The sequence below is a fragment of the Dendrobium catenatum genome, unplaced genomic scaffold (assembly GCF_001605985.2).
Source record: "Dendrobium catenatum unplaced genomic scaffold, ASM160598v2 fragScaff_scaffold_1056, whole genome shotgun sequence".
Classification (NCBI taxonomy): Eukaryota; Viridiplantae; Streptophyta; class Magnoliopsida; order Asparagales; family Orchidaceae; genus Dendrobium; species Dendrobium catenatum.
The window spans coordinates 6,849,577-6,874,344 of record NW_021319518.1 but is presented as its reverse complement, the minus strand read 5'-3'; the positions used below and the strand labels follow the sequence as shown (position 1 = coordinate 6,874,344).

The following is a 24,768-nucleotide window of genomic DNA, read 5'->3' as shown; positions in this document are numbered from 1 at the left end:
TTCACGTAGAGCTTTAGAAAACACCTTGATTTTAAGATAAAATGGCGACCCTATTGTTTATCAAGACCCAGAGCCTATCCAACTGAAGGAGATCATTTTAAAATTTCATTTGAGCCCTTCTAATGGTGTATATCCAATGAATAAAAACCCTTAACATAATCACTATCATTTGAGAGATGAACAATAAAAACCACAATGTTTCCTAACAATCCAAGCTAAGCAAAAAACACTCCGAAAGAGGGCAAATAAAACATCCGAAGATCATTAAAAACAGAAGGATAGAGAACTGGAACTGAAATTGAAAGCCTCACAGGATGGATCCAGGATGACTAAATGCTAGCTTTTCAAGAACGCTATTGAACAGAAGAAATTTACTTCCCCTTAGTAACTTCAACAAGAATATGATACAACTATTTGTCCATTAAGTTTCTAATTGCATTCAGCTTCAGCAATATATCTTATAAAACAAGTACAGACCAAAAAATAAAAAAATGGGTTATCAGACTTGTCAAAGCAAAAGAATCATTTGGCTCATTTCAGCTTTGTAGTACTCATGTTGCCTGTGATCTTCACGATGACCGACAATGGAATCATCGAAATGTGACCTCGGCTCCCATAGAGCCCAATCCTCCCAAAGCTTGCAGAGGAGCTGTTCATTGTGGCGGTCAGTACAAAAGTCAGGTTTTGTGTCTCTCCCTTCGCTATCGAAAACCGGATAGGGGCGACGGAAACAGAAACTGCATAAGGTGCACTGAAGCTGACACTGTAGGTCTCATCATTAGCTATGTTTGTTAATCTTCTTGTGACAGTTCTCGATTGATTCAACAATGCTACAGTTACTGAAGGTAAGTTCAAGTCTGTGCCATTAATGGTGGAAGAATCACAGTTGTTGCCAGTATAGTTTAGAACGATAGGTGTAGACCCATTGATGCCACAAAGAAAAGAAATGTAATCATCATAATCTGAAAAGAAATGTATGGCAAAAGATTATATAAGGAAAAGGTATTCGGGTTATGGTGCTGAGGAAAGGAGGTTCGACTAACCCGCATCGAAAATTATTCCTGGATCTAAAGCCGCAGTGGCATTAACAAAACCGCTTCCCATGTCAAACGGTGTAGCAGGTGATTGGGATGAGTCTGGATTGCTGTAAGCTCGTTGAGCCATGATTGGTCCACCTTGTTTGTCATAAAGAGTAGCAGTTGTAGAGAGTGCAGAAGCAATGGCTGATGGGCTGAAACTTGGAAACTTCTGTTTTAGAAGAGCGGCAAGCCCAGCTACATGGGGAGCGGCCATGCTAGTACCAGATATCATTGCAAAATTTTCACCTGCAAGGAAATTTAGCATAGATGGAAGTGAGTAAAAAAGAGATCAACTGTAGTACAAAGTGAACATATGTAGACATAAAAGTTAACTAAATAAGATAAATGATTGAATTAGTACCTTGAAATTCAGCAGAGTCTGTGGCAAGAGAAGAACTCCAAGCACCCCAAATGAAGTTACCAGGAGCTATAAGATTTGGCTTCAGTATGTCTGCATTTGCCAGTGAATTGTCCTCTGGGTCTGGCCCTCTTGCAGAATAATACATTATTTTTGGAGCAGAGTTGCTATAGTTAGCACCTAGACCTCCCAATATTCTTGCAACACCGCCAAATTTAACTATGCGGTTTGAAACTCCATCCCTCACCAAGGATGTATTATAATAATGAAGAACAGCCTATTCAAATATTGCAGACAAATTAATCATTGAAAATTTAATGGTATCATAGTTGGAAGCTTTAAGCATAATTGTTTCTTCAATATCTTAAAGTTAAGATGACAAGTACTAGGAATGTTGCTGGTAAACATAGTACCGTACACCTAAAATATATTGGGTTAAGTCGCGCAAAAAATCGGTACTCACCTAAAAGTATATACAGCAATTTTATGTTGTATTGGACATTATAGCTGATTAAAGAGAAAACTCGGCCTTGTCAGTCACCTTTCAAAGCTATTTCCCAGTAAGCCCTCAGGCGATCTAGAGTGAGGCGCCTATATGGAGACTTTCATGACGTAAGAAAGAAGTTTTGCGAACCAATTATTCACTGACTTCACCAACTTTATGGCCGGTTAAGAAGCTATTCAGCCTTGCCGTCATCTAAGAGAATATTTGCATTATACTTTATCATTCTCTCTGCATTGCAGCCAGTTAAAGAGAATATTTGGCCTTATGGCCGGCAAAGAAGCTTGTTGGCCAATTCTCAGCTTTATAGCTAAGGAATTATGCATTCAGATTTTAATAAATATTATGTAAGTCATCCTACACAGAAGATGAAATATAATTGAACTCACTAATATATATATATATATATATACTAGTGGACTGAACTCGTTAAGTTGCCAAGTTTACTCATTACTCATCATTCGCCAGCTCCAAATTGCTCGAGTCTTCCTCAAAGAAATTTCATCATAGAATTAAGAATTGGGGTTAGTAATGTATCTCTATTTATAAAGATTTCAAAAGTAGCCTTCTCTATGGTGTTGTGCATCAACACAAGCCTATAAATAAGCGGTTAGAGGGTGAGCTTTGTGGGGCACAATCAAGAAATCATTGGTACTCGAGCCATGTACTTTCTACAGAACTTTCTCTATCTAGCTTTTCTCTTTTTATTTAGCCATTCTTTCTAGTAAAATTCTGGCATCATCTACAAACAAATTTAGATCAAAAAAGTAGTATAAAAAAAGGAAATATGTACAGAATCGATGAACTATTTCACTTGAAATACATTTATGAACAACCATTTAGACTTAAAATCAAAATTCAACAAACTAGAGCTTGGAAAGAATATTAAAGTTAACTAGGTATCAAAAAGGTAAGAGCATATTGCCAGAGGCAATTCAATTACAAATTAATATATAGATAAACAAAAACCGATAGGAAAGAAGTGTGTTTCCACTCTCGCAATTTTTTATGATACTTGGATCCAGATGCATAAATAAAAAAGAACACACCTTGGAGTCATCAGGAGAGGGTATGATCACGCCAGGCATATCCATAGGAGTAGGGTTGAGCTGAAACCCTAGGACAAAAGGATCCATGTAGAATATAATGCCAGCAGCACTAACGTTCTTTGCAGTTACCAGAGCTTGCTTAACCGAGGAAAGGCCAAGCACATATCTGATCGAGTAGCTACAAATTATGATGTTTCCCTTGACCAAATCTTGGTTAAGATGGCTAGGGTCTTGGCATTCGCTCACATAAAAATTATTCTCTCTATCTGAATCATTTCTCAACGCGTGAGTTGCAGATATCAGAGTGTACATCAAATCACCATCTGTTCCAGCTGAAAGTAGATAGTGCTGGTTAGTTTTCTCGTTTAGGAATTCAGAAAATGTGATTATTCTTTGAATAAGAAAAAAAATACCATGATAATTAATATGCATAAAAACCATTGAACAATAGAATATCAAATACTAGTAACAACAAAAAATTTGAAAGCATGTCCTTGATTCTAAGCGGTTTCCAGCTTTAGTAATTCAGAACAATGTTCTTATGTTCTTAGTTGACGCTTGCATAATCAGCCTTTCTCCAAGGCAATCTATTAACTTAAGCTTTTAGCTCAAAGATTAGCCAGTCTTTAACGTCTAATAGGTTAAAATTACAAGATTTAAATTATGTTCTAGAACACCCACTCTAGAGCTAACCTATCTCTTCACCAAGGTGGCCAAGCAAAAGCAAGCCCTTGTGCTGTAAATAAGAAATAAATTCAGATGATCAAGATTCCACCTCTAATGCAATCAAGACCTACTCCAAAACAAGGTTTAAAATTGTATTGCTAAATGTTGTAACTATGGCTGCAAATGAACCAAGCGTTCGACGAGCTGCTCGTGGCTCGGCTCGATAAAAGCTTGTTTATGTTCGTTTGATAAGGTAAACAAACAAGCTTGAACACTCTTGATAAATACCTGATAGCTAAATAAACGAGCTTGAACAGCTTGTCATTTGGTTCATTTATGTTCACGAACAGTATCGTTTAAGCTCGTGAACAAGCTCGCAAAGAAGTTCGATTAGAGCTCAACTAAAAAGCTCGATTAGAGCTCAATTAGAGTTTTAAAAATAAATATTATTAAATCTACTAATTTAATAATTTATTTTTACTAATTTAATATTTTTAACTTTAACCGCTTTAATTAGACATTTTAAACTTCTCTTTTTAGTAATCTAACTAATTAGAAAAATTTAATTAAATTTTTTCTCTCAATCTACTTTTATTCTCACCCGCCTCAGCTTTCTCGCCTCACTTCCCCCTCTCGCCTCGGCTACCGCTCAGGAAAAAAAAAAGGTAGCTTCATTTGTCCCACACTGTGAAATGAAAGGGGATTTCGCTTTATATAATAAGACAGTGGAAAATGCAAATGAAGCATGGCAGGCTAGGCTCAGTAGGCGGGGCAGGTGGTTGTGAGTAGGCTGGCTCAGCCGCTCCGACACGATTTAAAAAAAATTATGATTTCTGAGCGGCTGGCTCAGTTTGTTAAATGAGGCGTTCGATTTGAGGCTCGATGAGCTTGAAATTAATCGAGCTCAAACATGTTCACAAACTGAACTCAAACAATATAAGTTTAAACGAGCTCGAACTCGAACATTGCCGAGGATCGACTCGCTTCGATTCATTTGCAGCCCTAGTAGTAGTAGTAACTAGACCTAAACCAAGCATTTGAACTCATGTGGCTATTACTTAAGCTTAAAATGCAAGCCAGACATGGCTAAGGTAAGAAGCGAATGCTCATGTTTGTCATATAATAAATATATTCCAAAGGATTAGAAACTCACGTGCAAGTCCAACGCCAGAGATTGAAAGATTATTGCCTAGCACAATAAAGTTATTATAGACTCTATCATGAGCTGAAGCACCCACACTGAATATCCATGGACTGAAGGAAGACATGCTCTTTGGTGAAGGGCCAGTATTTCCTGCTGCTTGTACAACAAATATTCCTGCTTTTACAGCTGCAAGTAAAGCCATATCTAAAGGATTGAAGAAAGTAGCTAAGCCAGGAGGGCGCCTATTAGGAGTGATGGATAAACTTATGATGTCAACGCCATCTTGAGCTGCCTGTCAAATGGTTTGCCAGTTAAAGGATGAAATTTGTGGACCAGTTAAAGAACATATAAAAACATCAAAATAAAGTGACAGACGAAGGAATACATATTTGTTCTGCAGTTTTAAGGATAAAGCCAAGGAAACAAGAATTCATTATTAGTCACATGGAAAAACGTCACGAAAAACCAAACTGAATGTAATTGATATGACAAGGCCAAGATGATCGAGTGTTAAAACTAGAAACAGTTAAAATAATCATATTAAAAAGTGTGATCGTGGAGCCTATTGAACAAAACGCCACAGGAAAAATACTTGATAGTTTCAACTTTAATATACAGCAGAATACAAAGATGATGAGGTACATTCCTGATAACATGAGAGGTTTGTTACAAGTTTAGACGTGACAAGTTTGTACAAAAATATGTGATCATATCAAATGCATCACTCAACAAGAATAAATGAGGTGAGCTCAAATAAAAGGAACAACGGTAATGATGACAATGATGCTTATGATTTTCTTTCCTTGATGAGATTCCGGTTTCAAAGTTGAGTATCAGTAAAGGGGATTAAAATGAAGGGAAAACAGTTTTAGAATATATTTGTTCCTTTAAATAACCCTCAATAAGAGAGCTATTGTACTTAACAAAAATAATAGAAAGAAAACTAATGGGTGAGTGGTAATACTACAATCTTGAAAAATGGAAATTCTGACTTATTTTGAAATATTGTAGCATCGTGTTGTGCTGTTTGACAGAAAAATCATTACCACTCTCCAAAAGTAGGACAAACTGCTCTATTGGTGCTCATGGACATGTCGCCATAAAGAAGCACACATGCAATACAGCACTTTTCATTCTAATTTCCCATATAATCAAATTAATGAAAAGTCAAACTTTAAAAAAGGCAAAGCAGATCAAAAGACATTACCAAAAAAGGCCTGATATGAAAATGCAAATATTCAAATTTTAAAAGTAATTCAAAGGACATTGGATGCAAAGAAATAAAATTCCCATTTATGGGAAGCTAAATCAACCACTAAAACTTTCAGGAAAATCAAATGCATGGAGACCCAAAATTAGGCCACTAATTTACGTAAAGAGAATGGACCCGAATGAATCATGGAAAAAATCCATTCCATATTTTTATGAATATTATGTATTCTCATGAAACCATGATGATCTTTCCAAATGGTTAGATAACAACCTTAAGATGTTTCTAACAGAAAAATTATAAATTTATGAAATATAGGCAATTCCAATCTTCCACAGAATTCCATAAATCAAATGGACCGCAGCAACATCAATAAGATGAAATAAAAATATAGAACAGGAAGTTGATGTAGCCAATTCATTATGGAATCAGATAAAGTATCACTTAATTCCGTTAATAGTTGAGAAGTTTACCAATAAAAGGCTAAGACAGTTAGGTTTAATGCTTGCAACGAATGCATGCAAACCAAAGCCCAGGATAAGTAATGCGTAGGGAAACTGTTTTTGGAAGAGAAATGGAGCTTGTGCTTGTTGAATATAAAGCAAGAAAATGCTAGTGTTTTAGCAATTAAAATAGGGAAATGCTCAAGAATATTTCAATTCCTAGTAAAAACTTTGAAACATGTGAAGCTAATCAGAATTAAAAATGAACGGGCAGTCCACAAGTTTTAGTTTTGTAGACTAATATGCTAAGGGTCGCAAGTTTTAGTTTTGTAAACTAATGTGAAGACCACCCGAACATGAAAGGTAATCTGAAAAAATTAAAAGAACTTAGCTGGAGTCAATGTAAAATAAAACTTCATTTAAAAATGCTCTCATTAGTTATATATGTGGCAAAATATAAATCATTAACACTTGTTTTTATTTCTAAACTACTAGTTTAGCCTTTCAATAGTACAACATGCTTTTATATTTCACTAGGCCAATTCAATTGTCCGAAGCAGAAAAGCAATCAAAAACAAATTAAAAAATCAATCAGAACTGTAATATCTTCTAAGAAGAAAAAACTATCAGAAAGATCCGCTTTACATTAAGCACCAAAATAATTGTTCCATCAACTGGAAAGTCCATGCTTGGAAGTGACTGTTTACCTGGTCTATGGCAGCAACAACATCAGCAGCAAAGCCTCCAAAGCTTTTATACAAGGCCTTATAAACAGCAACGCTGAAAGCAGAAATAGTGTGAAAAAGCAAAGGAGACAGAGAAAAGAGGTTACGAAAAACTCATAAATGGAAGCAAATGATAATAGAGTTTTAACTGAATGAAAATGAATATTTACTGGGCATGAGGAGCCATTCCACTTGCATTTCCAAAGTGATGCCCTGACACGTTCACAGGAACTCCATGGTTACCAGCAGCTATGGAGGCTGTATGCCTGAATTGATAAATCAGATATTATTTTGAAGTAAAGACATCCAAGGAAATGAAATCCAAATCAGTCAAACAAATTTAAGATGTCAATTCCTTTCACATTTTTACAGTTTGGATGACCAATGAACAGTTATGAACATACATTTTAATCTTGCATTTTGTTCAACTAAATGAGAATATGGTTACCTAAACAAGAATGTTCAGCATGAACTCAATTTCGAGAGACATAATGCGGTTGCCAACAGGGGTGCACAGTTGACTGGTAATAGATAAAAGAAACCTTAAAAATCAAGCATTCCCAAAACTTACGTTCCATGGCCATCCCCATCAAATGGTGAAGCATGGTCTTTAGAAGCATTAAAAATTCCCCTAGTTATGGCAGATGCTGCAAAGTGACGAGCTCCAACAAGTTTTCTATTGCAGGAGCCAGATGGAAAATCGGTTGTAACTTCACAAACTCCAGAAAAGTGGGCAGGAACGGGATAAACAGTGTCTGACAGAACATCAGAAAAGCTAGGGTGTGTTGGATCGATTCCAGTGTCAATAAAACCAATGACAATTCCTTTTCCTGCAAATTCTGGACCACCTTCTTCAACCCAAGCTCCTTGGGGCAAACCCAAAAATTCAGGAGTGTATGTTGTTGCTGTTCGGACAGAGAAATCCAATTCAACATTCGCTACCTCTCTTCTCTTAGAAAGCCTGTCTGCCTTTCAAATCCATAAAAAACATATACAAATCATCAGACTAAAAGGTAGGAAATGGCCAGTATCATCAGCGCAAGACAGATTTAGAGTGCTCGTCTCCAACAATATATAGTGCCATAAACTATAAGAACATAACTTAGAAACAACAGCCCTATGTACTCAATTTATAAACAAAAGAAACAAATTGGCTCTAAAGCATAGGCAGTTAGTGTCTATTAGGGAGATATATAAAGAACTAAACATTTCACAAATAGACAAGTTGGATCGAATAGTTTGATTTAAAGGGGTAGCATATAAGGTAACAACTTAAGAATCTCATTAATGCAAAGAAGAGCTCCTGCAACATCATAATAATCAATTAGACCTGATGCTAAAATTTATCATACAGATTTCAATAACAATCCCACAACTCAATAGAAGTTACATGAACATTCAGCTCCCAGAGCATGCTGCACAATATCTTATAAAGTACGTGTAGCAAATTATTAGATATGCATGAAATTATAGTATGTGAAAAATAAAGAGCTGCAAACTGAATATTTACAGCACCATGTTTATCAAAACTAAACAATGTTAAAGAATTTAAGAGAAACATAGAATTAGTACTTGTGGACGAGTGATGAGAACCGCAAAGCCATTGATCAAGAAGTGATAGCTATACAGTTTAAGATAGCTCTCTCCTTTAAGTGCTCTTCTCAATAGAGAATTTTGAAATCTAATTAGAAATGAGCTGTAATCTGCGCCAGTCCGTGAAGCATTGCTGCATCAAAGGATAATTACAGAGGTAAGAACCTATCCCAACAAGACATAAAAGGTACAAATGTACCAAATAACTCATTAAACAATAAGTTCTCAAAACATAAATGCATAATTTGCGGTTGACTTGAATGTAAGCACCAGCAATAGATAAAAAAGAATGGGAAAAAAAAATAGGACATCTAAACTACTCACTTATCTGCTTAAGAAAGAAAGAATAAAGTAACAAAAAACTAAAAACAATTCATAAACAAATATACATAATGCGGTTGACAAGATCTCAGATGTGATGAATTTTTAGTAATTACAAATAATGAAATATGAGCTTTTAAAACAACAATTCATTCTGTTACTTTATTTTAAAATTCTAATCAAGATTGCCATATAGGTTCAAGATGAAGCAATGTGATAGGAAATACTAATATTTCAAGTAACCCTAACAAGATTGATGAAAATAGCGAGAAAACTCCACAAATCTAATGGAAAACAAGAAAAAACAGTAGTTTTTATTGTAGAAAAGAAAACCAACGGAGGAAATGAAGCAAGATACCCAGGTTTTAAAAACCGGACCGGACCGGCCGGTTCAACCGTGAACCGGCCAGTTGTCCGATCCGGTTCAGTTCAAAAACCGGCCTCGCAAAGAACCGGCCTGAACCGTACTGAACCGGCGGTTCAACAAGTGAACCGGTCCGGGTTCGAAAGAACCGGCCGGTTTCAAAAAAAAAATTAATGATAAATAAAATATAAATAATATATTTTACTTCATTACATTTTTTTAAAATACTTTTTTTATTAAATAATGAGATTTTTGATACCATAATATATGGTTGATATCTCATGAAACATGTTTTGTTAGAAAAGAGTGAACTATATATAGAGTCAAAAGCCAACTATCTCTTACTCCTTCATGATGTGGGACTAAAAAAGAGTACATGAATGTTATGTGAGCTTAAATGTGAGCTTGGGCTTTGTTGGGCCATTAAATTGAGTTTGTTGAGCCACAAATTTGAGTTGGTTAGGCCATGAATTTGGGTTATTTATGTGCAAAATTTTTTAAATTTTGTATTATAAATTTGTTATGATGTATATTTATAAATTAATAATACAAATTTATATATTATATTAAATATTATTCTTATTACACATTTTTAAATTTAATATTATAAATTTATATATTATATTAAAATTTTTAATTTGTTATAATGTATATTATAAGAATCTCATTTATTATAATTATAATGAAATATAAAATGCCCTAACCCTAGCCCCTCTTTCCTAGATATAGCAAACAATTAAACAATTAAGCCAAATTACATATTAGCCCTTTCCGCCCCCTCCTTTGGCTCCAACTTGTTTGAATTTGAATCCTTAGTGGACCCCACCCCCCTCTCCCTCTCTCTTGCTGCCCACCTTCTGTAAACATGGGCTAGCCCTTGGCTAGGGGTCGGCTGGACCGGTCCAATAGGGACCGGTCCAATAGGGACCGGTCTAACAATATCTCCCCCCCCCACAACAAAAGAATAACCTTGTCCTCAAGGTAAAAGGAGGGAAACTGATATTTCACAATCTCATAAGGATTTCATGTCATCTCATAATCTAGAAGGTCATTCCACTTGATCAACACCTCCTTTACCCAACCTTCTCCCTGGCGCACCCCTTGTAACTCAAGGGGTTCCAAAATCACCTCCAAATCCTCTGCCAGCGCCATTGGTAACTCAGAACTTGCGGCATGATCTCCAATTTCCCTCCTCAGTTGGGATTAATGGAACACCGAATGTATAGCCGCTGTAGGTGGTAATTTCAGTCAATATGTCATAGTTCCAATCCTCTCTACTACCTCATATGGCCCAAAGTACCTTGGGGCAGGCTTCTTATTTCTCCTGTTGGCGACAATCTTTTGTCCATAAGGTCGAAGCTTCAAGAACACCCTCTCCCCTACCTCGAATTGGATGTCCTTCTTATACCCATCTACCTGTTTCTTTATAATTTGTTGAGCTCTCATCATATGCCTCTTCCCAACACCTTGTCCCTCTCCTCCAAGTACTCCACTGAAGAACTAGTATGCTGTTCTGCCCAAAATGCACCATGTGAGGTGGATCTCGCCCATACAACACTTTGAATGTGGTCATCTGAGAAGCAGAATGGTATGAAGTGTTGTACCAGTATTCTACCCATACTATCCACTTGGCCCACAGCCGAGATGTATCAGATATAAAGCATTGTAGATATATTTCCAAACTGCTATTGATCACTTCTGTCTGACCATCTTATTGGGGGTGGTAGGTGGTACTACTCTTCATAATTGTCCCATGTAGTCTGAATAACTCTCTCCAAAAGTGGTTAAGGAACTCCTTTGCAATCGGACCACCTTCCTGATAAAAATTGATGCTACTATCACCGCTGTGTAGGAATGTCGTATGAGACGAAATGAGCATACTTTCTCAATCTATCCACTACCACAAGATCACTGTGAACCTTTCTGATCTAGGTAATCCATCTATGAAGTCCATAGATATCTCCTCCCACACCCGAACTGGTAAAGCTAGTGGTTGTAGTAATCCTTTTGGAGATATGTCCAAGTACTTGTTCCTCTCCTCCACATCCTTGTGCATCCCCTTCCAATAAAACTCTGAGGCGAGTCTCCTATACGTCTTTTGCACTCCTGAATGACCCCTAATAGTGCTCCCATGGAATTCCTAGAGTAGGTGTGGAATATGGACTGATGTCCTAGGCATCACGAATCTCCCCAGGTACAGAAGCCTCTCATCATCAAGAGAATACCCTGGGTGGCTACTTTCCTCCAACAAATCATCCTTGATCTTTACACACTCCTCATCCTGTGCACTCTCCTCCTTTATGGCCTCCCAATCTAACATCAATGGTATCGACTATACCATCGCCTGTAGCTCCCCCATACATTTAGATAAGGCATTTGCCGCCTTATTCTCCACTCCTGGCCTGTACTAGATTTCAAAATCATACCCCAGCAGCTTGGACAACCATCTCTGGTGCTCCTCAATAACCATCCTCTGTCCCAGCAAGTACTTCATGCTCCTCTGGTCTTTCCTAACAATGAAATGTCAACCCAACAAGTAGGGCCGCCACTTTTGGATGGCTAGCACAATCGCCATTAACTCTCTCTCATAAACTGATTTTAGCCTGGCCATGGCTGTCAAAACCTGGTTAAAGTAGGCGATGGGTCAATGGTTTTGCATGAGTGTCGCTCCCAAACCATATACTGAAGCATCTGTCTCTACTATGAAGATTTGAGTAAAGTCTAGTAGGGACAAGACCAGTGTACAGTAGTCATGGCCTTTTTCAGGCTCTTAAAGTTGTTGTAGTCACTTACCCCCATAAAAAATCATCCTTCTTCAGCTGCTCTGTTAGTGGTCAAGCGATGGTGTTGTACCCCTCCACGAACCTCCTGTAGTAACCTGACAGTCTTAGGAATCCCCTCAACTCCTTAAGATTCTTTGGTATTGGCTACCTCAACATAGCTTTAATCTTGGCCTGATCTACTGCCACCCCCTCCTTAGAGACGATATGCCCTATATATTTCACAATAGCCTGGGCAAAATAACATTTCTTCAAATTGGCCTTTAACTGATGCTCATGTAACACTTCTAGAACCCTCCTCAAATGCTCCTAGTACTCCTCTGACTTGCTATAAACCAGGATATCATCAAAGAACACGAGGTCTAAAGACCTTGTTCATGAGGGACTGGAAAGTGGTTGGGGCGTTAGTGAGAACAAAATGCATCACTAGAAACTCAAAATACTCCTCATAAGTTCTGAAAGCCGTCTTAGGCACATTCTCCTTCTTCATCCTGATCTAACGGTATCCGGACTTCAAATCTATCTTGGTGAAGATAGCTGCTCCACTCAACTCATCCAGCAGCTCATCGATCACTGGGATGGGAAACTTGTCTGGCACAGTTTCTTTATTTACCGCCCTGTAGTCCACATAAAACATCCAACTCTCATTTTTCTTTTTAACCAATAATATTGGGCTAGAAAAGGGACTAATACTAGGCCTGATAATGACTAAAATCGGGCCTAATAATCCCTGCTTCCAGTATTTCTCTAATCAACTTCTAAATCTCATCTTTCTGAAATTGTGGATAGTGATAAGGCCTGACACTGATGGGTGAAACACCTTCCTTCAAAGTGATACGTGCTCATGTTCTCTTGGTGGTGGCAATCCTTGAGGTGGCTGAAAAACCTCACTGAATTGTTGGATCAATGGTCGTACTGAAAGATGAACTTCCCCACTTTCCTCCAATCTGATCCCCTCTAGCATGTGCAATTCCACCAAGTACCCTGCCCCCACTTCTTGGATACTCGTCACCATGGTTTTAAGAGACACCATGGCTTTAAAGATCCCCTCATCTCCTCTTATCACTACTCTTCTCCCTTCCACCATCAACTCCATCGTCAATGCCTTCCAGTTAACATAGATGTCTCCCAAGGTCTGCAGCCACTTCATCCCCAGGATAACATCAGTGCTCCCTAACTCCAATGAGAAAAAAACCCCCCTCGCCTGTATCCCCTGCATGGTCAACACCACTCCCCAAAATATTCCCTTGCTCATCTCCACCTTCCTCCTGCCCATCATCACTCCGCAGCACCCTATATCCACCAATTTCATCCCCAATTGGTTCACAACCTGATTGGAAATAAAATTGTGAGTAGCCCCACTATCAATCAACACCACCACCTCCATATCTACTATTTCCCCTTACTTTCATGGTATGATTCAGGGTGAATCCTACCGCAGAGTTCAGGGATACCTCCGCCACATCCAGATGCAGCTTGCCCTCCATCTCTTCCTCTACCTCTCTCTTACCTCCCTCCTCAGTTTCCTCGCCATCACAGACGATGAGAACCTGAAGAGTTTGGTCCCTGCATCTATGCCCTGGAGTATACTTCTCATCACACCTAAAGCATTATCTCTTCACCCTCTTCTCCTGCACCTCCCTCTCTGTCAGTCATTTAAAATTTCACCCACTCCCTCCTCCTGGCTTCTCCCAGGTAGTATCACGAAAATCGTCTGCTGCAAGACCCTTGGGTGCTAGGAGAGTGGTAGTCATCTTGTAAGAGTCTCCTAAATTGCTGCTTCTGGCTCCCCTCTCTAGATACTACTGATCTTCCACCAACTGCGCCAACTCCATTGTCTCTCCCAAGTCACGAGGCCTCATGACCCTCACCGCAGCTCTGATCTCGAATTTGAGTCCCTTCATGAAGTTACCCTCCAACATCGTCTCTGATAGTCGCTCCACCTAACTGGCCAAGTACTCAAATCTCTCGCAGTAGTCGACCACTAATCCATCATGTATTAGTGCAAAGAACTGCTTATAAAAGTCCCCTCCTCTGCTAGTTCGAAAATGTTCTAATAAACATTCCTTGAATTCCCTCCAGCTCTGTATGGGTCTCCTTTAATTCCTCCATTGATACCAGTACAATGCCTTTTCCTCCAAATATAAACCTGTTGTTGTCAACTTTTCCTCCTTCGTCAGCCCATTGACGGTGAAATACCTATCCACCTTGTAGATCCACCCAGGTGTATCCTCCCCCTCAAAAAAATAGGCATTTTCAGCTTTCTCACCTTAGGATCTCCTCCGTTTCTCCGTATTCCTCCATAATTTCTCTTTTCTCAAGTGCTTGATTCTCCCAAAAGTCTTATGATCTTCCCTTACACGCTCATCTTCAAATCCTCTTTACTTTTCCCCCTCCTTTCTCCAAAATTAATACCCTTATACTTACCAGAAGTTCCCTCTTTTTTCTCCCAACCAGCACCCCTTAGTTCATGTCATCCATGACCACGCCTCTCTCCATATCTACCCCCTTTCTCCTCCATGATCTCCACATCGTTTTCTCTCCTACGAAATTCAGAATTCACAGTTCTTCCCACAGGCCCCTTTATCTCTGATGCCGTCGTTTGAATTTGATTTTCCAATAGCTTCTTCACAATCGCATGAAGATCGAAAACTTTGTCTTCCATGGATGAAACCTTGTTTTCTACGAATGAAATTCAATCTTCCACAGTTGCTTTCATCTGGCTCATCTCCCCTTCAAGGCGTTCCTCCAGCGCATCTACCTTCTTAGTCGCCATCAATACTCGAAATTTTTGTAGGTTCAAAAATCTGGATATTGAGACAAAATTCAACAAGAAACCCTCCTCCAGACAACGATCAGCAGCTGAAATTTCAAAAAAAACAGCCCACAATGGTCCCAAAATCTATTCGGATACCAATTTGAAAGGAAATACATGAATATTTCTAGTAAACCCTAACAAGATTAACAAAAACAACAAAAAACTCCACAAATCTAATGGAAAACAAGCAAAAACAGTAGTTTTTATTGTAGAAAAGCAAATCAACTGAAGAAATAAAGCAAGATACAATTAATCCTCAATTACAGAGGAGGATCCTTCTCTCCCAATCCTTTGAAGAATCAAGCACACCAAAATCAGCCACAAAACAAAGTATGCCCTAACCCTAACCCCTCTTTCCTACATATAGCAAACAATTAAACAATTAAGTCAAATTACATATTAGGCATTGTCGCCCCCTCCTTTGGCTCCAACTTGTTTGAATTTGATCCTTAGTGGACCCCATCCCCCTCTCCCTCTCTCTTGTCGCCCGCCTTCTGTAAACATTCGCACTACTTGCTTTTTACCAAGAGGTCACCCACATATACCTCAATATTCCTCCCCTTCTAATCTTTTATGTTTTTATCAACCATCCATTGGTAGGTCTTCCACGTGTTCTTCTTGAAATAAAGGCCTTTAGCAATAATAAAGGATGTCTTCTCAGAGTCTACTGAATGCATCTTAATCTTATGATAGTCTGAGAAAGCATCTAGGAAACTCATAACTGAATAACACATGTCAAGTCGCCAAAGCATAAATTATTAGAAGCAGGTAGCCATCATTGGTACATGCCGAGTTCAAGTTCGTGAAGTCCACACACATCATTCACTTACTAGTAGCCTATGCACCATTACTACATTGAAAATCCAATACAGTGTTGGACCTCCTTGATGAAGTCAATCTCCATGAGTTTATGCACCTCTTACATGATGGGCTCGGCGAGTATAGCAATTGTCTTCCTAATCTTTTGTTTAATAGTTGAGCATCCCTTCTTACGTTCACTAATCCCAGGTATCTCCGCAGTTGCTCATGAAAAGACTTTCAAGTCACCCCTAAGGGCCTGGATCAACTGAGTCTTGTGTTCCTTACTAAATGAGGCACTTGTTATAAGAGTACAGTTAAACTCGCCTTTGATAACAGGCATCTCATCCACTACTTCCATAGTTTCCAAGCCTGAATCTCGCTCCACATCCAATTGGATGATTTATTCCGTGATGTCACCACCTTTCCTACCACCCACATCCAGCAGATGCCCCCCCAGTGTAATTTCCCTTCCTTTGGCCTAGAATTTGACTGAAAAGTGGTAGGTAGATACCACAACACAAAAAGTATTCAGCAGGGGCTTGCCAAAGATGACGCTATAAGTCGTCAATTTGTAATGGTGGTCGCCCTCTCCCCAGGTCACAAGTAGGGTGAGTACTCATGTCTCTCTATGTTCTCTTGAGAAGCTGTAAAGGGGTCCTACAATGGGGGTGAGCTGAGAAGTAAGCAAGTTCATTTTCTTAAATACATATTTGAAAATAATATTCGCAGAACTTCCTGTATCAATCGAAATGTTATCAATCTGATAGCTTGAAATTAGGGGTGTAATGACCATTGCGCCATTGTGTGGGTTCCCTCTAGCGGGCTTGTCGGCTTCACGGAAATAAATCAAGGCAACATCAATCACTAAAGCTCGCGAGATGGGCACCGAGATTACTTCTCCAACATGCATCTTCTTCACCCTCGCCTGTGCGTCTGCTCGTTCTTCGCCCAAGATGGTGGGTATAAGAACTGATCCGACCGATTCAATTGAACCGGCCAGCTTTACTTATACCAAACAAAGCAAAGTAGGTACGGTCGAGCATCTAAACCGGCTCTTACTAACCAGATGGACGAAACAAGCGACCGAGCGGGGCACGTGCATGTGTGTTGCTCCTGGCGAGGTCAGATCGCATAGTCGAGTGAACGAACACGTGCATTAGTGAAAACTAACGACTCCTCGTGAGTAATATCTTTGATTCACTCACTCCAATGCAAGTAAACGAACGTGAGAAGCTTCAGCCGAGAGGAAGAAGGAGACGGAATGAAGGTTTTCAAATTTTATTCTTCTTGTGCAAATTTCTTCTGTTATTTAATCTTATGAAAAGGATCAAATGTCTTAATTGCGCTTAATTGAGCGCAGAGTTTGGAAGAGGAAGAATTTGGGGTTGAAAAGAAATCTTATACGAATAATGATTTATATGAAAATAAAAATATTAAAAGAAAGAAAATGTATATGCATGCAAATACAGGAGTTCACCCCCAGCCTGGGGACGCAACGTACCCATGCACGTTAAATGGAAATGAATGAAAATGGTTGTACCTATATTGGTACAAAATACTAGACCTATACTAAATGAGAAATGGAAAATTGAAAATGATATATATATATATATATATATATATATAACTGTCAAAGAAAGCTAAATAAATATAATTATTTTATGTATGTACAATTACTATACTACATGTATAATTATCCGCTCAAACTGTTAAACTAAATATTTCAAGTAAATCTTCTGAAAAAGAAGAATGACTGAAAGAGAGGAATATGTGTACAGAAGAAGGAGCTCAAATGAAAGCAGATAACATCTGGTTTATGTATATGTTCAAATGTGTAAGTTGTATTAGTGGCTCTTCAGTTTTTATATAAGATGTAAATGTAGTTGATAAACTATATTTGAATTTGAAAGAAATATATTAAACGTCTGACTGTTTGTTCCTACCTCATTAATTCGAGTCTCCGAGTCGAGTCGTGACAGTAGGTACCACTCCAATAATATATACGTAGTGGGCAAGGATAGGTTCATTGGCACTCTTTTCCATGTGTGCCTTTCTAGGTCACCATCCTGATTCGACAAGCATATCGTCCTTCAATTTTCCTATTTTAATGAGATCCTCCATCTAACCTCGTAGCTAGCGACATCCCTCTATGTCAAGACCGAGATCCAATGAAAGGCGCTTAAGGTATTGCAGACTAGCGCAGTCGCTTTTATAGATGACGGGCGCCTGAAGAATTTCTTAATATGAATTGCCTCTACTAGTTCAATCATAGACACTCTCAACGAAGTGTATGTAGGGTAGGTCGACAGTCATTGGTTAACTTCATATTAGTTGGGGTGAATGGCAAGAAGGACCTCCTCCACCCTCGGGGCTATGGGTATAAACAAGCCAAGTATCTGCCTAATCGAGTTAAACTTGTTTAGTTTTACTGAGCTCGAGCTAGTTTACTAAGCTCGAGCTCAACTTGTCAAAAAATTTATAAGCTAGAGCTCATTATGAAAGCTCGAACTTAACTCGATTATTGAGCTTGATTTCTTTATTTTAAATTAAATTTTATATTTTTAAAAAAGATTTTTTATTTTTAATATAGAATTAATTTAAAAATATTAAGATGTATTATGTAATGTTAATTTAAATTAATTTTTAAATATATTTGAATTAATCGAGCAGCTCAATAAGCTTTCGAGATTAGCCAAGTTAAGCTCGAGCTCATCTAATATAAGAGCTCGAGTATAGGATCAAGCTCGAGTAACAAACTCATGGCCGATAAATTCGACTCATGAGCTCGTTAACGAGTTGAGCTCGAGCCGACTCGCAAGCCAGCTCGTGATCCGGCTTGGCTCACTTACACCACTACTCGGCATTGGTAGTCATGCTATCCTCAACAACCTTGTATGCACGATGCCCTCTAGTACTCGTGGCGATGGCAACAATGCTACATATTTGGTCTTCAATCCCTCATATTACTGGGATGGAAATTTTCTTTAAGTCTTCCTCATCACTGCTTTCCTCTCACAACAATCTCATGGCGGCAAGTGGCTAAGGAGAATTCAACCACTTTATTGTATTCCTTATCATTAACATGGTTGTTGGTCATCTCCAACAACTTGGCAAGTGTCTTCGACTACTGTAGGCAGAGTGCATAATATGAAAGGGCCCTTTCCCAGCCTTAGATCAATGCAGCTTGGGTGACTGCAGGCTCTAAATCTTTCAATTTCATTGTCTCCCTCTGGAGCCTCACTATGAAGTTCTACGGTGATTCTCCAAGCTCCCATCTCGTCTTCAACGAAGCTTGCAAGCTCTTCTGTGGCTTATGGCACTAGTAAATTGTGTCACAAACATTCTCTTGAACTCAACAAAAGAGATGATCACTCCCACTGGCAAGCGAGTGAACCACCTGAGTGCAAACTCCATAAGTGTGGAGAAGTAGAGCTGACACTTAAGGGTGTCATTAACATCTAGTAGAGAAGTCATCGACTTGAATGTCACCACATGATCGGTGGGGTTGGTCTTGTCTATATAAGAATCCAAGTAAGGCACTTTAAACTTGAAAGGTGGACTCGCCTCAGCAATTTCACTGGAAAAGGCATTAATATATTCAAGCTCTCCTCGTATGGCCTGCCTAGCTAACAGTTGCAATCTTCATCACTCGTCAAGGCTAGTACTCGCTATGGGCACCTCGATAAGCACCCGAGTCAAAAGATTCCTCAGGGACATTATCGACTCGCCCTCACCCTTGGAGATCACCTAGGGCATCTTGAATTGTCTTCATGATTCGCTTATCCATCTCTTACAAATCACAAAGGGTAGAAAATTTGACTTCCTCCATGTTGACTAAAGGCTCTTATGAAAGTCTCCCATCAGGTTAGGCATATCTTCTTTGTGATTCATATCTATAATACTTGATATTTTTGTCAAAAAAGTAAGCATGCAATTTACCCCATTTTATCATTCCTCCATAAAACATCAAAGTTATTTTCATTACATCCTATTTTAATTTTGTGCATTTTGATATATAAAAGTATACTTAATTACAAAGCCTAATAATATTTAACCCTAAGTATTTAATTAACATAACAGTTTGATTCTGATAGAAGTATTTCGGGATGGGAGTTAGTAAGAGATATGTCTTTCTGGATTCTCCCTCTTTGTTACACTCTAGGTTAACTGAAAGGGGTCGAAAAGGGGTGTAACGATATCATCTACACCACCGCACCTAAGAGAAAGCTAAATTCCAATTTTCAATGGATTTTATCATACCTTTCTAGCAGGTGAGCTAGAACCTGTGAGCATGAATGAAGAGTGTAGTGAGAGTTGAGAGAGCAGAGAAAAATATAGATATATCAAATCAGCATAATGTTTACTAATAAAAAGTCCAGTGTCCAAGATCAAAGTCAAAAGTCTCCCAAATATTTTCATCAACCTTTATTTATAGATATCTTAGGGATAAAAAAATTTATACAAAAAAAAGTATAGGCTACAAGAAAAGCAATACAAAAAAATACATATGTCACAAGAAAAGTCCTCAGAACCCTTTAATTATAGGGTTCTGAGGACTAGAGATTTCAAACTAGCAAAGTATTTACTATTAAAAAGTCCACTGTCAAAGATCAGAGTTAGAGTCCCCCAACTATTCCTCGTTAGCTTTTGTTTTTAGGATTATGAGGGCTACAAGAAAAGTTATAAAGAGAAAAGTAAAAAATATAAGTTATATGGAATACCCGTACAATGCTACACACTAATCTAACACGTGTCACCTCCTAATAGGCTAGAGGAGGATGAAGCCAATGAGCGAGCTCATTGGTAGTGAGTAGGTGTCGAATGAATCTGCAAGGGAGCTCTGGCGAGTTGTAGGGCGTGATTGATGACTTATATAGAATATCTCAGGCTGCCTTAAGGAAGAAGGCGAATGAGATGTTGCAAGAATGAAAAGGCTTTAGTTCTGATGGTTGTGATGAGCAACATGTCCTCTGAGTAGGCTCTTTCTGGAGTTGAGTTGGGTGAGTTTGGATTTTCTGCGGGAAAGTCGGTGAGAGAGGTAGCAACGAGTGGTAGAGGGATCCTTGATTTGCACTGTGCAAGGCGAGCATCGTATTAGGTTCAGCCAGTTGATCCCCTCAAGCAAGTCCCTCTATAGGTCTCAAACGAGTTCCCCAAAGTAAATCTTCTTAAGGGCAAGTATCCTCTTCAAAACTTGATAGCTACCTATGAAATACATATGAAGACATTCATGAGTATACAATTTCGTTTGACTAGAAACCATTTTTCCCCCATTTTCTGCATGTGGTTTTCTAAGTTCACTCCTACTTTTCTCCCAAATCCCATTTTTGCTAGTAGCTCTCTTACCAAACTCCACCCTACTCTCACTAAGAAAGTTAGGCATAAAGACAATGTATAATATGAGAAAGCGTAGGGGCAAACAATCCATATTAAGGTAAACTATATGCATCATAGACCAGGAAGTGGACAAAAAAATAAAAATATCAAATTATATCATAAACAAATTATGGTCCAACGACGATCACTTTTTTTTTTTTTTAACATAGAGTGAATTTAACCTAAATTCACACACACGGGCATAAGCCTCAAACCCATGACATCGAGCGGCGGAAGACGAATATCCCAGCCTAAGGGGCTGGATGGGCTGCGTAAGCGTCACCTTCCCATTCTCTACATCATAACAGATTGTAGAGCAAAAAAATAGAGAATTCAACTCATGCTAGCAATTTTTGTAAAGGTAAAAAAACGTTCCAGTTAATAAACTTTTTATTGCAGTAAAAAAGCATCGATAAAGAACAAAAAAAAAAGGAATAATTAGACAAGCCAATTTCTTCGCTAAGGTACAGCTGAACTGACCGAATCGGAAAACACTTATTTTATTATTCAAGTTATTAATTGAGCACAGGTTCAGTTCAATAAAATAAAAGTGAAATAGAAACACAAGTTTAAACCAACTTTTTCAAAGAAAAAACAGCAGAATCAGAGGAGGAGAAACCATCAGAGGAGGAGAAACCAACCTTGGTTTCCCAGTATCCAGTCTCCCAAAACCTCCATGGCTAATTTGCCCGATTCCAGACGACTTCATCTCCGCAATATCGCCAACGTAATGAACCGCAGGAGCCTGCTTCAAGGTAACAATGTAAACAGCCGCATCATCCTGGCAAAGTCCTCCTCTAATCTTAAAACCCAGTAACGTAAACAACAGCAGGAGCAACCCATATGTCCTCCCCATCTTATCCCGAATTCCAACCCTATGAAACCAAATATAACCCACCTCCAAAATCTACTCCATAAAACCCAAAGAGAAAAAGAGTGCAAAAAGCAACCAGCCAGCCCATTCAGTGAAGTTCCCAAATGACACAAACCCGCCGAGCAAAAACAACTATGTGGCCAGCATTGGGAGGAAAACGCTGTAGACAGCACTCATTGATGGACTGGCTGTGAGTTAATGGAAGCCGTGGGCTGATTACTGCTCAAAAGAGAAAAGGGCAAGGAAACAAGCGAACTGAGAGAAAAAGCCTCCAGCTCTCTTTGGATAAAGACACTTTACTTCTATAGCATTGGGGTGCGCTTGCTCCCCTGCTTCTGCTTAAGAGCATTAGGCGCAAACAGCTCAGCACACAGCAGGAAAAGGAAGAAGATAAAGAAAAAGTTAAGAGAGAGAGAGAGAGGAGAGAACGAGCGAGCGAGAGATGGAGGAGATGGGGACGGAGAGGAGCCTGAGCTAAAAACAGGAATCGAGGAGCAGAACTAAGAAAACTCTCACCCAGCCGGCCCAAAAACTTGGGATTAGGAATTCAGATTAGTACAAGCCATTAAATTCATATAATTAAATTGTTATGATATTTTAAAATAATGGTTATGTCTAAATAATATTAAAATATATGTATGTAAATAATTATTTTACTTTAAATACATTCATTTTAATAATACGTTTGATAATATTAGATGAAAAAAATTTAAAAATAGATATTAAATTTGTAAATATATTAAAAATTAATTATATTTTTCATGATAAAACTATTAATTAAAATCAAAAAACTATATTCTGTGAAAAAAATAAAGAGATATTCTATATAGATAACAAGATATTTAATTTTATCTACAAATAATATAGAAATTATCTCTTATTTATTAATAAAATCAAAAAACTATATTCTGTGAAAAAAATAAAGAGATATTCTATTAGATAACAATTGATACGTATGCAAACATTATCTTGATCGGACACGAATCTCGAGGCAAAAGGCTAGTTGGAAACTTCAAAATTTAATTTCGGGAGCATCCGAACTCCGATTTCAGCGACTTATAGTCAAACTGAGCGTCTCGGAAATCAAACCCAACGACACCAAGTTCAACTCAATCCGAGCCCAAATGAGTCCAAATCAAGGGCTCAAAGTGTGTCAGAATGTTCAAACAGCAATTTGAGTTTCAAACGGTCTCCGATTTCAACGAGCTTATACTCGAATCGAACGGCTCGACGAGACGAATCCAACGAGCCAAAGATCGCTGAATTCTGGCATCATTAAGACCTCCAAATGGCCAACACAAGGTGCATGATCGAAGGGCTCACTATCGACCGTCCATTCAAGCACTCCTTATTCGCCCTTGATCTCACACCTATTTACGGACCATGCCACTCCAGAAAATCTATAAATATAGCCCTCATTCTTCACAAGAGAGGATCCAAGCAAGAGAGAGAAGAAGAGAAGAGAAGGAGAAAGAAGGAAGGAGTCCTCCTCGACAGCCGTCGGACCACCGTCAGCACCTCGCCGGACCACGCCGGGACCCGCAGAACCTCGCCGCACGCCAGCACCGCAGAAGGACCACACCTACCGCGTCAGACCGACGCCGCTAAGGCTCGACGTCAGCCCACGCGCACTAAGCGACACGCAATCCTAGACCGACTGTTAAGCCGACGTCAGCCTACACCTGCCGACCAGCTTACTACATTGTCGATCCCGGAGGTGTCGCTCTGAAACCAACTCAAAGTCTTAGTGGAATCATTTTCAACTGGGCTAGGCCTCGTGTTTTTCCCTTTTAAGGTTTCCACTAAAAAATCTTGTTCTCTCTGTGTTGTAGTTATACGTTACAAGCTAAGAGCAGAATTAAATCTCTATCGCCGCGTATTTTCTAGCCGCAACAGATTGGCGCCGTCTGTGGGAAAAGTCAATACCACTATTCTTAAGTACTCCTTCAATGGCCAACAGGCGTAGCCATCGCGTCCGTGGGAGCCTCCCGCTCTAATTCACACCAATCCAGGAATCAGTCCCTGAATCAAGACGACAGGCATCTGCCTCCTTTCACTCGGTAACCGACACCCTGCAGAGAAGGAACTTAGGGCATCCTAGAAGAACGTATCAGAAAAGTGGAGGATCTCAAAATGAGATCCTTCAGCTCTTAAGGGGAGCTCGAGGACCAGCGCCAGTACCCCAAGAAGATACTCTTCTCCCTCGAGATCAGCCAGGATTCGAAACATTCTTCATGTCGAAGTCCCTTCCTCGCCAAGGATGCGCCCTCGCTACCGCCCAGAAAATGAGCTTGCTAGCACAGCGAGCTCTACCCATCCTTCACGCACGGGCCACCGGCAGCATATGCTCTGGACGTCCCCGAGGACTTGGGACGAACAGCACGTCACTGAACTCTCCCCGCAAAATACGTTGTGAGTTGCGGAGGCTAGTCCGAGAGGAGTTCCCCACAGGGGTATAGACAGTCCCTTCGCCGATGGGACATTCAGGAGTCATTACCCCATTCCGGCAGGATTCAAACTCCCAACATTGATTCTATGATGGAACTTTAGACCCTACGGTCATATCGACCTACTACCGCACTATTTTGCATATCCAGCAGGCCCCGACGCACGATTCGCTCTGCTCCAAGTTTTTTCCAAATGCCACCCTTACTCCTCTCTCTAT

At 39.2% G+C, this 24,768-nt stretch overlaps 1 protein-coding gene across 1 annotated transcript; it reads right to left on the bottom strand.

The window, feature by feature from the left end:
• Positions 1–356: 356 nt before the first annotated feature.
• Positions 357–22,621, bottom strand: LOC110103413 (subtilisin-like protease SBT2.2). The gene is made up of 10 exons (XM_020832127.2): positions 21,871–22,621; positions 8,749–8,902; positions 7,748–8,145; positions 7,347–7,442; positions 7,159–7,231; positions 4,808–5,090; positions 2,989–3,320; positions 1,441–1,714; positions 1,044–1,325; positions 357–962 (listed from the first exon to the last, which is right to left on the bottom strand). The coding sequence occupies exons 1-10, from the start codon at positions 22,083–22,085 to the stop codon at positions 532–534; spliced, it is 2,538 nt and encodes an 845-aa protein (XP_020687786.1). The 5' UTR covers positions 22,086–22,621; the 3' UTR covers positions 357–531.
• Between the last annotated feature and the right edge of the window lie 2,147 nt (positions 22,622–24,768).